General features: G+C 37.6%; 1 protein-coding gene across 2 annotated transcripts in view; it reads right to left on the reverse strand.

Moving 5' to 3' along the window:
• Nucleotides 1–694: 694 nt before the first annotated feature.
• The window catches only part of CLHC1 (clathrin heavy chain linker domain containing 1), a 68,349-nt gene continuing 55,146 nt past the window's right edge, over nt 695–13,897 (reverse strand). The window contains exons 9-11 of one of the 2 annotated variants that reach the window (XM_025355016.1): nt 8,929–9,131; nt 5,732–5,911; nt 695–4,125 (exon numbers count right to left, since the gene is read on the reverse strand). In XM_025355016.1, coding sequence (XP_025210801.1) covers nt 3,929–4,125; nt 5,732–5,911; nt 8,929–9,131 — 580 coding nt within the window. In that variant the 3' untranslated portion in view covers nt 695–3,928. The remainder of the gene's footprint in view (nt 4,126–5,731; nt 5,912–8,928; nt 9,132–13,897) is intronic. The other variant, XM_025355015.1, reaches the window with a different exon arrangement.

A 13,897-nucleotide genomic window follows, 5' to 3' on the forward strand; every position in this document is an offset into this window, starting at 1 on the left:
CCGGGCATGGTGACTCATGCCTGTAATCCCAGCACTTTGGGAGGCCGAGGCGGGCAGATCACCTGAGGTCAGGAGTTTGAGACCAGTCTGGACAACATGGTGAAACTCCATCTCTACTAAAAATACAAAAATTAGCCAGGCATGGTGGGGGGCGCCTGTAGTCTCAGCTACTCAGGAGGCTGAGGCAGGTGAATCGCTTGAACTTAGGAGACGGAGGTTGTAGTGAGCTGAGATTGCGTCACTGTACTCCAGCCTGGGTGACAGAGCAAGACTGTCTCAATAAATAAATAAATAAATAAAAATAAAGTTGATGCAAACAAGAAATCAAATCTAGCCTCAGTTTAGGACAGAACAAATGAGTGACCTGCAGGTCAAGTCTGGTCTGCTGATGTGTTTTCTTTGGCCCACACAGTATTCTGAAAAATCAGGACTGCTTACATCAAATCTACATTTCCAGCCTCCCAGAAGGTAACACCAAGTCCACAGTCCTGCATAATAAAAGTTGCGTGGAATTTATCACAATTGTCCCTTTCAAAAAGTCCTCAGATCCTCCTTTCCCTGACTGTGATACATTTCAATCATTTACAGTAGTGCCAGACCTCTATAGGTAGACACAGATCTTCTAGGTAGGGAGGGTACCTGTAGATAATTATCAATTAAAAAAAATGAAAACAATTATATAAAAAATAGTGTCTTTTTTATGTATCCAATATATTTTTATTCAAGAACACAACAAATTATAACTACTAGCAAATTGACAGTTTTATATTTTCAGTAGTGCTACACCCAACATTTGTTAAATGCTGTTTTTTTCTGAGAAAGAATGGAAGAAACGTACGAGCTTTCTATGAAATGTACAAAGTTAAAAAAAAAAATAAGGCCTCTGCTATGATTTTTGACTTAACATATGCTTTAGCAATCCAACAGAATTCCAGGCACCTAAAAAGTATCAGTTTTTCATCTTTTAAAGTTAAAAAAGTGATTAATTTAATGGTCATTTCTTAGTTAATTCAGGATTTAGGAAAAGTTCTAAATATTAAGAAAATTTTTTTCATTAGATTAGATTTCTGTTTCAGAACGTCTCTAAACCTTTCCAAATGAATGAATTTAATAGAAATTCATTCTGATACATGCATGACTACAATAAACAAAAATGTAACTAGTTACAATTAAATCTTGGAAAAAATACCTTCCTTTCCTCAATGGTATGGTAGAAAGAAAACCTAATGTGAAATCAGAGAAACTTACTTCATCATGGCTCTTGCTATGCAACTGCTATGTAAAGCAATCAATGGCAAGAAGAAAAAAAGAGAGAAGACACGCTCAAGACAGCAAGACCTAATGGAACACACGAACATTGGTTAAATCTTCATTGGAACAATTCAAATGTTAAAAGGCATTTTTAAGCAACTGGTGAAATTTGAATATGGACTATTAGATAATGCTAAGGAATTATTAGTAGTAACTTTTAAAATATGCTGTGTGTTTCCATTGAAGTTGTAATCTTGCTAGCAGAAATTGTACGCAAAATAGGTATTCAGTAGATGTTGTTGATGCTGATTTTGAATTGTAGTATTTCAAATTTAGGCTGAAGGTCAAGAAGCATTGGGAAATAATTTGTACCTTTTCAGAATTACTGAATTTTAGAGGTGGAAATGACAAGAGGAGTTATCTAGTCAAAATAAATTTATCTTAAGCATGAGGAAAAGCACACGTAGCTAGACAGTGGTGGGGCTGGTCTAGAATGCAGGTTTCTGTGCTGAGGCCCAGATGATACCTCCTTCAGTGTAGCTTACACGGAGGCTCTGACAGCTTCAAAGCCCTCTGTAGCTCACAACTCAATTCTTTCTCCTTTCTCATTTAACTTTATAATCTTGCTCTTCCTCCCAACTCCATTTTCCATCACCAGGCATTTTAATTTATATTCACTTAACAACTTTCACTTTCCTTGGGAAAGCTGCCAACGGCAATGCTAGCTGAGAAGGAGTAATAATGAGCAAAGGAAAAACAAGGCAAAATTAGAAATGAAGAACAACAACGGCTGTTTAAGCTTTCTCTAGATTTACATACCTACTTCATCCTCCCGGCTTTCATGGAGACATGTTTTTTCTAAGCTCTGTCAACGGACACATAATAGCTTTCTATCAATCATATAGGTCTCAAAGAAAAAAAAAAAAGGTTTTAAGCCATTGGTACACAAAGAACCAGTGCTGCTGAAATACTTTTCCCTTTCCATTCCTTTTTTCCATCCTTTATCTGCTCTTTTCAACAGCTAGCATGAAGGCCAAAAATCAAAATATTATTTTGATAAGCCTTTTAGTAATAAATTGCTTTTTAAACTATGCACATGTATTACTTTAAAAATGCTATGTTTTAGAAAGCTGAATTATAATTATCCAGTACTCTGTTTAGCACCAAATGGAAAAATTAAAAACTCAGCTTGAATGCCTCTGAATTTATAAAATAAGCCAGGCAACCCTAATACGAGCGTGGACAGATAATATCAGCAGTAAGTTGTACCAATATATCAAATACTTTAAAGAAGGATAAACATATAAATACAAATGAATAGACATATGGGATTTAGTAAGTACAAACTAAGTAGAGAAATGTGTGTTTCTGGGGCCTATTACAAAGGAATTATAGCAATCTTTTACTAAGTTCCTCTATCATGTTATACACTTACACTACACATACATTATCACTAATCCTCACAACAAGCCTAAGGGAGGACTGCCCATATTTTATAAATGAGTAAGAGGTAGGACCAGAATTTTAATATGAAGCTGTCTGACTCCCTGTTCATCTTCTTTCCACTATAACATAAAAATACATATGCAATTTAAGTTTAGGAGGGGAAAAGTTATGCTCTTTGCTCTTATTCTAATAGCAGCTCATTTTCATTTTTTACTTGAAAATTTTTTTTCTTTTTTTAATAACAGAGACGGGATCTCAGTGTGTTACCTAGCTGGTCTCAAACTCCTGGGCTCAAGTGATCCTCCTGCCTCAACCTCCCAAAGTGCTGGCATTACAGACATGAGCTACCCCGCCCAGCCAGCAGCTCATTTTAACCATGTTCCATGGTCCAGGCTAACATTTAGCTAGTATGCTCTGGTGTGGCATAAGGGCTAAAGGCTGTTCTGATTAATCAGGTATCTGTTCTGTTCGATTTGTGCCCATGCCATACTAATCATTAAATATTTTAAATATTACAACAGTCCACGGCACAGAACTTTCAGAATTTTCAATCAAATACTTCTTCAGATACTTGAAATCATCCAAAACCACTTCTTATGACATATTTTCCATACCTATAGGTATCACAGGTCTACTTCTATGCAAAATTCGACTGGTCCTCTCTCTAAGTAATAATATGCCAAGATTCCCAGCTTTTATACTAGAAGCTTAAGCTTTGCCATATTTATATATATCAAAGCATGGGGCACATCTTTAAATCAGCAATACAAAATTACTGTACTCCAGGTTTTTGCCAGCAAGTCCAACCTTGAAATGATATCCTGCTTTTCTTGTCAAGTCAGGCTTGTAGCATTTCACATTTGGGAAGACAGTCTAATATACAGGATACTACCTGCACCTTCTTTAGTTCTTGCTATCATATTACATCACCAGAAAGTAATATATCTGGACATTAGCTTATGTCCTTAGATAAAAATGCCTACACTGTTTCGCACAAAGTTATAATCTTGGATTTTATCAAGATTCAATATAAGAAATGACCATATGGGGAAAAGGAAGCAATAGTATAAATATTTCAAAGACAAATCCAAATGTCATCATAACAAAAGTGTGATTTATTTCTGAGAGCTTACTCTAAATTTATTTATAAGTTAGTTATGTTAAAATCAGTTTGCCCAACCAGCATACATAAAGTGTTGTACAAGCTCCCTCAGCTGGTTAAGATATAGAACTACCAAAACACATGTTCCATTAGGTTAACTGCGTCATCCTCTTCAGAAATTTCTGTAACTGCAGCCTGAGATCGAAGAATAGACATGATGTCATTAGATAATTTGTCAAAGCCATTCTGTGAACATATATTTGCCACTTCTTGCCACCTTTCTGTGGAGCAAAATGAATCATTTATCATAAGACTTTCTACTGCATCTGTGGGGAAAAAAATACAATATTACAGTATGGCACTTATTTGATAATCCATACTTTAGTGATTCTTCAAAAATAGAAAAGGATATAATCTCAACTCAGTTACTGTTAAACTCTACCTGATTCCCCTAAGACTAATGATACAACATGCAGTGCTCAGTCTAGCTCATGGTAAGTATTCATGTTAGTTCCTTCTCCTCCCTTATCATTAACCTCTTGATGTCTCAATTCAACCCTTTAACGCTTCTCACATTCCACGTCTCCACTCACTGCCTTCTTGTTATGGTAGCAGATGTTGAAGGCTATAAGGCAGGAGCTCAGAAAGTGATGAATGTGGGCTCATTCTTATTCAAAGAGTCTATAAGGCACCACTAGAAACTATCAAATAACTGTGGACCTATAGTTGAAGTTTTCATGATTTCAAACACTTATATAAATGCCTTAGTGCTGCTAACCCAAGGACTTAAGAAACTCTTTGACAAACTCTTCATCCTGTCTCTAGATGGAGACCTCTTAATGATGGGGCTTCTATAACAAATATTTTTCTTAAGGAAATAAAATCATTTTGTTAAAGAAATTTAATATTATTTACTTTTAAAAATATCTTAGTGATCTATCAGTTTATGGAACTCATTTCTTATCTATTACCTGCATTACTTATGGTACTTCATAAAAGAGGATCACTTTTTAGAACACTGTCATCCCTATAATTTTATTTCTACCATAATTATCATTTTTCTACAAAAATATTTTAGTTGATATTTGTAATGATAATTTCAAAATATAGTTATCTTCCAAAATATGTTTTCGAGTAATTTAAAATCAAGTTGTCTGCTCAACTTCCTATATTAAATTAATGAAAAGAAAATAAAAGTGAGTTTTAATTATTCTCTCTCTCTCTCTCTCTCTTTTTTTGAGGCAGGGAGTACAGTGGCACAATCACGGTTCACTGTAGCCTTGAGCTCCCTGGGCTCAGGCGATCCTTCCACCTCTGCCTCTCGAGTAGCTGGGACTACAGGTGCATGCTACCACACCTGGCTAGTTTTTGTATTTTTTTTCATAGAGACAGGGTTTTGCCATGTCACCCAGGCTGGTCTTGAACTCCTGAGCTCAAGCGATCCACCCGCCTCAGCCTCCCAAAGTGCTGGGATTACAGGGGTGAGCCACCGCACCCAGCCTAATCAGTTATTCTCTAATCCACAGCAGAGTTAGGTTCAGAGTGAATATCATATGTGAACACACAGACATTTGGTTTAGGAATTAAAACATATAGTTTATATCTACATAACATTTAAAATACATATAAAAGATAGCTAAATATACACATGTCAATATATATAAAGTTTTTAGTGTTAGTGATTACAATTATTGTAACATCTCCCTCAGGCTTCATAAAGATTATCTCTTCATTTTAATTCTCTCAAGAAACATATCCTATTGCCAACGGATTATTATTTACATAGCAATCTTTATATTTATAAACTCCTAAAGTTAACTCTTGCTAAGAAGGAACTCTTAGGGAAATTTGAGTTAACTCATGCATAATCATCTTGAACCTCTCCCTAAATAACCCACTACTCTTTCTTCCACAACATTTTACTCTACTTACCTATCCCACCTTTATTTATTTCTTGAAGTATCTTAATGCCAATTTTTTTCTTATCTACAGAGAACAGATGAAGTATGGCAAGACCAAAAGATAAAGATGTTTGTTTCTCATTCAACTCTTTAGTGAGACACTGAATTAATTCAATTTGGGGACATGACATTAATAGCTGCAACAGGTCATCTGAAGGCAAAAATGAAAGAACTTTATCTCAACATCCTAACATGATAAATCAACTAGAAACTAGGACTAGCTAATGTCTATACCTGCCAATCAACAGTTTTTCTAATCCTTTCAAAGCCCTCAATGACCCACTCCAACCTAAACTCAACAGTACTATCCCCTAGCCCCCCCTAAAAAAAATCATGTTCAGCATAGCAAAAAAACAAAGGAAAACTACCCATAAGAGTATCCAAAATACAATCAAATAATTATAACGAAAAGAAATGTGGTATAATAAAAATATAGATTGGCTATCAGGAAACCTGAATTCTAATCATAGCTCCATCAGTCACTTACTCTTTTGGAACTCAGTTTTCACATCTGAAAAGCGCTAGAATTGGATATAATTTCTTCCTTTTTTTTTTTTTTTTGAGACAGTCTCACTGTCGCCCAGGCTGGAGTGTAGTGGTGTGATCTTGGCTCACTGCAAACTCCGCCTCCCGGATTCACGCCATTCTCCTGCCTCAGCCTCCCAAGTAGCCGGGACTACAGGCGCCCGCCACCATGCCTGGCTAATATTTTGTATTTTTAGTAGAGACGGGGTTTCACCATGTTAGCCAGGATGGTCTCGATCTCCTGACTTGTGATCCGCCCGCCTCGGCTTCCTGAAGTGCTGGGATTACAGACATGAGCCACCGTGCCCGGCCGAAGTGGAGATAATTTCGAAGGTTCCATCTAATACTACAGTTTGTTTGTCTATATCTTGTTGCTCATATTTGGACCAAATTCTGGTGAGTATAATGTCTTTCTGTGCCTTGCACAGAAAATGCAATTCAGTAATTTTTTTCCTAAAACTATCAAGTATTTAGAAATTCAAAAATGAAAACTTTAAGAAGCATTAGCTATTTCAAGTAGCTAGAGGTGGAGCCGTATGAAGTTGCCTATATTTGACCACAAAAAAAAACAATTCCATATGGGTTAATCTACTAGTTAACCACTGAGGTAATCTAAAGCTACAATTATGATTTGTATTCTTAAATTTTTTCAAAACAAAGTCTCACTGTGCTGCCCAGGCTGGAGTGCATCGCTCATCATAGGCATAATGGTTGTGTACTATATCCTCATATCCTCAAACTCCTGGGCTCAAGCAGTCTCCCGCCTCAGCCTTCCCAATAGCTGAGATGCACCACCGTGCCCCACTCTATAGTCTCAAATTTGTAAACTTTGTATTAACGTCCTAAATTTTTTTAAGTAAAAATATTATTTTGGGGCCACAATAGAGGTAATTTTCAGAATAACTTTGAGAGCCTTTCAAGAACTACCATAAACATAATTTAACTCTGAAAGCCTTGGGTTTTTAAAATGTATTTAATATATAGAGACAGGGTCCCACTATGTTGCCCCAGGCTGGTCTTGAACTCCTCATATCCCTTTCGCTTACTACATTTCAAAATCCATTTTCTTTTTAAAAAATTATTATTATGGGATAAGGTCTCACTCTTATGCCTAGGCAGGAATGCAGTGCCACAATCACAGCTCACTGCAGCCTAGAATGTCTGGGTTCAAGTGATCTTCCCATCTCAGCCTCCTGAGTGGCTGGGACTACAGATCCTATCCCTAAAATTTTTAAATTCTAAAAGTAATTAAAATCTATATCCCATGTCTAAACATTAACTAATATAATTCTTACCTATGGAAAAATAATAGTTAACAACACAGAAACTGAAACTGTATACTTAGGTAATGGAATATTAACTAATACCTACTATGCCAGATTCTGTCCTGTCACTACACAACCAAATCACTTACCTCTAGCTGTGCCTTAGCCTCTGTATGGAAACATACTATTTTTTTCATCTATAAAATGGGACAATAACAAAATCTACCTCATAGAGTCAAAATAAGGATTAAGTGAGATAATCCATGGAAAAAAGCCTAGCTATTATTACAATAATAGGATAGGGCATGCTGTTATTAACGAAGAAATATGTAACTTAAAAAAATATAGATTCTAAGAAAAAGTCAATTAATTGCTTGAAAATGACCAGATTCAACAACCACTAAAACTCCTTTTTCCTGGAAGAATGTGACCTAAAACAGCTATGTTTGGTTCCATTTTGCATCTTCTTAGAACTGTGATACACAGCCTGCAAATCAGGACGGGCAGTGGCCTGGGAGATGGGGAGATGTCAGCAATGCCTGTACTCAGAGTTATTGCCAAACTAGATCCAGAGTAAGAGATCTGCTCATCCAACTAGGGTCACCCTTAGGTCCACAGTTCTCTTAGATGACTGCTCAATTGTAATCTCAGATTACTGCTCAATTGTGTTTTAAAATTTTGAAATAAATTAGAAATTCTTCATTTCTAATGCTTATATTACACTTCAAATATATCACAGGCTGGGCGCGGTGGCTCACGCCTGTAATCCCAGCACTTTGGGAGGCCAAGGTGGGCAGATCACGAGGTCAGGAGATAGAGAACATCCTGGCTAACACAGTGAAAGCCCATCTCTACTAAAAATACAAAATATTAGCCAGGCGTGGTGGCGGGTGCCTGTAGTCCCAGCTACTTGGGAGGCTGAGGCAGGAGAATGGCGTGAACCCAGTAGATGGAGCATGCAGTGAGCCAAGATTACGCCACTGCACTCCAGCCTGGCAACAGAGTGAGACTCTGTCTCAAAAAATAAATAAATAAAAAATAAAATAAAATATTACAAATAAGTTATTTTTAAAAATCACATATGTAGTATGTTACTCTGTATAAATTTATCTTTAAAACTGTATATTTCCAGGACTATCTGGTTTATTAAATTTTTTATTTTGAGGAAATACATAATATTTTTGAACATCTAGCATGAAAGCCAATCAGCTCCAGCTTACCTGTGTTCATGAAAAATTACAAAAGAAATTTCCCACTTATTGGTATATATAAAATTGATTTTATAACGTAAGTTTAAAGTAGTGCCTGCTATCATGGGTAATTTTACAATTAAAGTCCAGAATTCAAATGTATACAAATGGCAGACATTTTAACTTACCGGTAGTAAAGTCCTTGAACTGCTGTATGTACTCCATGACCCTATGAGTCTGACCCTGTTTACACAAGCAAAGAATAGCTTTCTTGTGCAGGCCACATTCACTGTAGATAATCTGAGCTAAAGCCAGGCACTTGGACTTGTTATAAGTATCCTGCTCCCCATAATCACAAATCACATCCCCAGCCTCCTCAGAAAATGTCAGTCTAGAACAAGCAGATCAATAAGACATACGTTAGAAAATTCCTGATGAGTGGCTGAGGCTGAAATATTTGAAAATTCAGCACAGTAGAACTGGATTTTCTACTGCCTGCAAGAATTCCAAGTTACAATTTAATAGGCCATTGATTATGTAGGAGAAATTAAACATATCTGAGATTTAACAACAACAACAACAAAAAAACAATCAAGGCCGGGTGCGGTGGCTCAAGCCTGTAATCCCAGCACTTTGGGAGGCCGAGGCGGGCGGATCACGAGGTCAGGAGATGGAGACCATCCTGGCTAACATGGTGAAACCCCGTCTCTACTAAAAAAATACAAAAAACTAGCTGGGCGAGGTGGCGGGCGCCTGTAGTCCCAGCTACTCGGGAGGCTGAAGCAGGAGAATGGCGTAAACCCGGGAGGCGGAGCTTGCAGTGAGCTGAGATCCGGCCACTGCACTCCAGCGTGGGCGACAGAGCGAGACTCCGTCTCAAAAAAAAAAAAAAACAAAACAATCAGTGTGTATTCCCTTGGAGGAAGACATTTTGGCTCCTCAAAAGCTCAAGTTTCAAAAAAACCCCACAAACAAGATTAAAACTCTCCTAAAAACACTGATAGGTCTAAAAATTACGAGGTAAACAAAAATGCTCTCATAATTGGGGGTCTTAATATTCTCAAGCAGTTATCGAGATTCTAAACCCTATGGAATATAAAAGCTTATTAAATATTGGTTATAGATAGTGACAGCAATTTCAGCTCATAGAGGTAGATATTGCAAGCATTTTTACCAAAAGTAAAACAGAAAGTGTGACAGCACTGTTATTTTTTAAATTTGTTATAGATTTATAAGAGGCAAGAGGGGAAAATGGACATAATTGTGCCTATTAGGAAAGACCGAAGAAGCAGTTCTTTTGAGATGGGTAAACAGAATAGATTTCACTTGTCCTATTTTAGTGTACCACCTTTATACACAACTGAAGTTAATCATCTGTTGTACTATCAGAGTAACTTCCCTAGAAACTATAAGCATAGCCAAAAAACATCTGTGCATGATTAAAGATATCACTTCTAATTACTAATGGTATGAAAATTATACTTTATATTTTTAATTAATAGCTACAAAATAACGGCAATCGTATGATATTGGTGTCTGTATACATCTAAAAATGCTGGTAACATTAAAATGAAATCCTGAACCCCCTACACGATGTCTCTTTACTGAAAATTCAGTAAATAAAGCCTTCTGTGTTTATTGGGGTGGGCAGCAGAGGGGGGAGTCTAAATCAAAAGGCAGCTTGAGTACAAATCAATTATTTAATTAAGCAGTTCTCTGATTTCCACACTTCAATACCAAAATAAAGGTTTTAGTAGCTACAGTTGCCACAATTCCTGAGGCTGAACAAGTTAATTATTTCAGTCTATGTAGTGACTGAAATACTGTAGCAAAATCATAACGCCAGTATTTTAGTATTTATTTATCTTACTAATGCCATTTTTTTTAAGGGTCACCACCTCAGAGAAGGCCAGGGCTGGGAAGGGGGCCAGGGAAGTTCCCTCCCCCTTTTTCCCTCCAATCACCTCATCATACCCTCTTTCTGTTTTCCTAAAGTCCCCTTGTTGGGTTTTCTCACCCTTACTCCTAACTCAAAGAGGACTGTTTCTGGGACTTCTGAAAGTGGATCTGAGACCAGGCTAGCTCTGGAGAATATGAACAGCTAATAAATAAAATAAAATATGCTTAACCCCACAGTAATCTAAGACATATTGGATTATAAATTTGGTTTAAAAATTTTTAATGTCAAAATAAAGGTAATATACAATCTCTAAATCCATGCATAAAATTTATTTACTGTTACTTTCTAGGATTGAGTTTGCAAAGTTAAAATTTCAGAGGATATTTATCTTCTTCTGGGAGCAATGTCTGCAATTAAGAGAAGTAATACCAGTAAAGGATGGTTCCTTAAAATTTAGACTTTGTAGACCAAGTGATTAGACTTTTCACAGGTAAGAATGACTAAGAGAGCCATGATTAGCCCATTAGGCAGGCTGCTAAAGGGCTAGCTCTATGCTGAGCTTCTGGGAATGAACTGAAAGGCTTTTTAAGGTAGCTATGTGATAGAGGCCAGATAATCAGAGGCAGAAGCCAGGAAACAGAGACTAAGTATGAAGAATGTGAATTGCCTTTAATATTCCCTGTTATATTATCTCAGGATCCTTAAAACTAGTGGCATTTCCGGCCGGGCGCAGTGGCTCAAGCCTGTAATCCCAGCACTTTGGGAGGCCGAGACGGGCCGATCACGAGGTCAGGAGATCGAGACCATCCTGGCTAACACGGTGAAACCCCGTCTCTACTAAAAAATACAAAAATCTAGCCGGGCGAGGTGGCGAGTGCCTGTAGTCCCAGCTACTCGGGTGGCTGAGGCAGGAGAATGGCGTAAACCCGGGAGGCGGAGCTTGCAGTGAGCTGAGATCCGGCCACTGCAGTCCAGCCTGGGCAACAGGGCGAGACTCTGTCTCAAAAAAAAAAAAAAAAAAAAAAAACTAGTGGCATTTCCTCAATGCATGTAGTCACAGAACTGCATAGTTATTAAAGAATTTAAATTCTTACAACTAAGAGGTAGAATGGGTCAAGAACCATCACTATGTGTAAGAAACTTAATCTTGTCTGAAGTGCCTTTGCACTAGAACTTTTTAAAACAGGTTTTGGTAAAGAACATACACTTTCTGATGATGTCATCAAGTCCAAACCATTTCCAGTGCTCCCTGATAAGTACTTTTTGTGGAGGGTGTAGAAACATGATCAGGCAGAGAAAGAGAGAAGGGCGCAAAGAGAGAAAAGAAGGGCATACATATGAAGAAGAAATTTCCTAAAGCAAAATTAACAGGCCAGTCACGGTGGGTCACGCCTGTAATCCCCAGCACTTTGGGAGGCCTAGGCGGGTGGATCACCTGAGGTCGGGAGTTTGAGACCAGCCTGACCAACATGGAGAAACCCCGTTGCTACTAAAAATACAAAAAATTAGCCAGGCATGGTGGCACATGCCTGTAATTCCAGCTAATCGGGAGGCTAATACAGGAGAATCGCTTGAAGCCGAGAATCGGAGGTTGCGGTGAGCCGAGATTACACCACTATGCTCCAGCCTGGACAACAAAAGTGAAATTCCATCTCAAAAAAAAAAAAAAAATTAACTATTATGTGGACAGTAAATGAAGGTCATAATAAGAATGGGTGGGAGAAACACTTTGCACTGGTAAATAGTGCCATCAAGATAGCTTTATCAAGTTGTATAGGGGAAATGGTGGATTTGAAATGAGTGGTAGTAGGTAGTAGTATGCAAACCTACCATTTTTATGTTTGGGACATTTCTAAGTCATGACTTTATTTAGGAAGTGCTTGCTTACTAATGTCCATTTATCTCTTTATGATACCCTTCTTAAAGATGAGAGCTCTTCATTATTCCCTAGTATGTGTTCTACATCCCTATGCATTCAGAGCCAAGTAAGCACAGCCCTTATGCTGCCAGCAGCAGGCTATAACTACTAGACAGATGACAGGGAGGCCTTTCCCTACTCTGCCTTCCAATATGCACAGCCCAGCCCATCTTCACAAAGACACAGTACAAGCAGCTGCTATCTATTCTCTGACAGATCCTCGTAAGTTGTTCCGTTGTTATGGTAGACACTGTTCTGGTGCCTCATCCAGGTCCCATTTACTGAACCGGTGCCCCTTCTCCAGCTGACTACTAAGAGCTCACAGTTGCCCCCTTCTCTGAAGAATTGTCCTCAGGTGTCTGTAGCCTCCTCACCTAGAAAATTATGCCTATCCACAACCCCCAGTAGTCTACACTCAACCCCCAGGGACTGACTGATAGGGGTTACAAAAGGCCAGCCCCTTAATAAAAGGAAAGAACTCTGTGTAATGTCTATGCTCTATAACCCTCTCCCTGTGATAATGGCTAATACCAGACTTGAACTGAGTTCACATCCTGCTTGGCTCTTTTCTTAGTCCTATCCTATTTCACTCCCCTTAAAAATTTTCCTGAGGAGTAGTTTATTAGTAAATGATCTGCACCCTAATCTAAGTCTTAAGTTCTCTTCAAGGAAATAGGGAACCTGAGTGTCAAAAATATTCCTTTCTGCTCCATTATATAGCAACAGTCCTACCTGTTTATGATAATCAAGTCAGTCAAAACTTCCTGACTCACAAACACTAAAGTTGCAGACATGGGAAGCACACATTTCCTGGGATGGTTAATTTTATGTGTCAACTTGACTGGGCCAGAGGGTGCCCAAATATTTGGTTGAATATTACTCTGGGTGTGTCTGTGGGGTATTTTGGAATGAGATTAACTTTTTCTTTTTAGTTCGGAAGTATTTATTTTCAAATTGTAATGTCAATTTTAACAGTACTAAAAAAGAGATTACACTTATTATAATGAGTTACGTAGTTTGTCAATTTTTTTGTTGAGATGACAATGTTAATATATATACTTTTATTCATCTGATAAAGATGTCATTCACACATTCTATAAACTTTCATTTTAATTAATGGTTTCCTTCTCTGACATTAGTGCTATTACCAGAACAGGAAATTAGAAAGTATGTCAAAAGCAATGCAAGCTTTTACTCTGTGGCAACTGGCTCTGTTGTGTAGGTAATACTTAACATTCCACACTTATTATATTCTTACACTGGGAAAAACATTCCAGTGTTTTTTGTGAGAAATCAATGAGGGAGGGGCTGAAGACTATATAAAAATATGATTTATTAT

Source organism: Theropithecus gelada, chromosome 13 (genome assembly GCF_003255815.1).
Source record: "Theropithecus gelada isolate Dixy chromosome 13, Tgel_1.0, whole genome shotgun sequence".
NCBI lineage: Eukaryota > Metazoa > Chordata > Mammalia > Primates > Cercopithecidae > Theropithecus > Theropithecus gelada.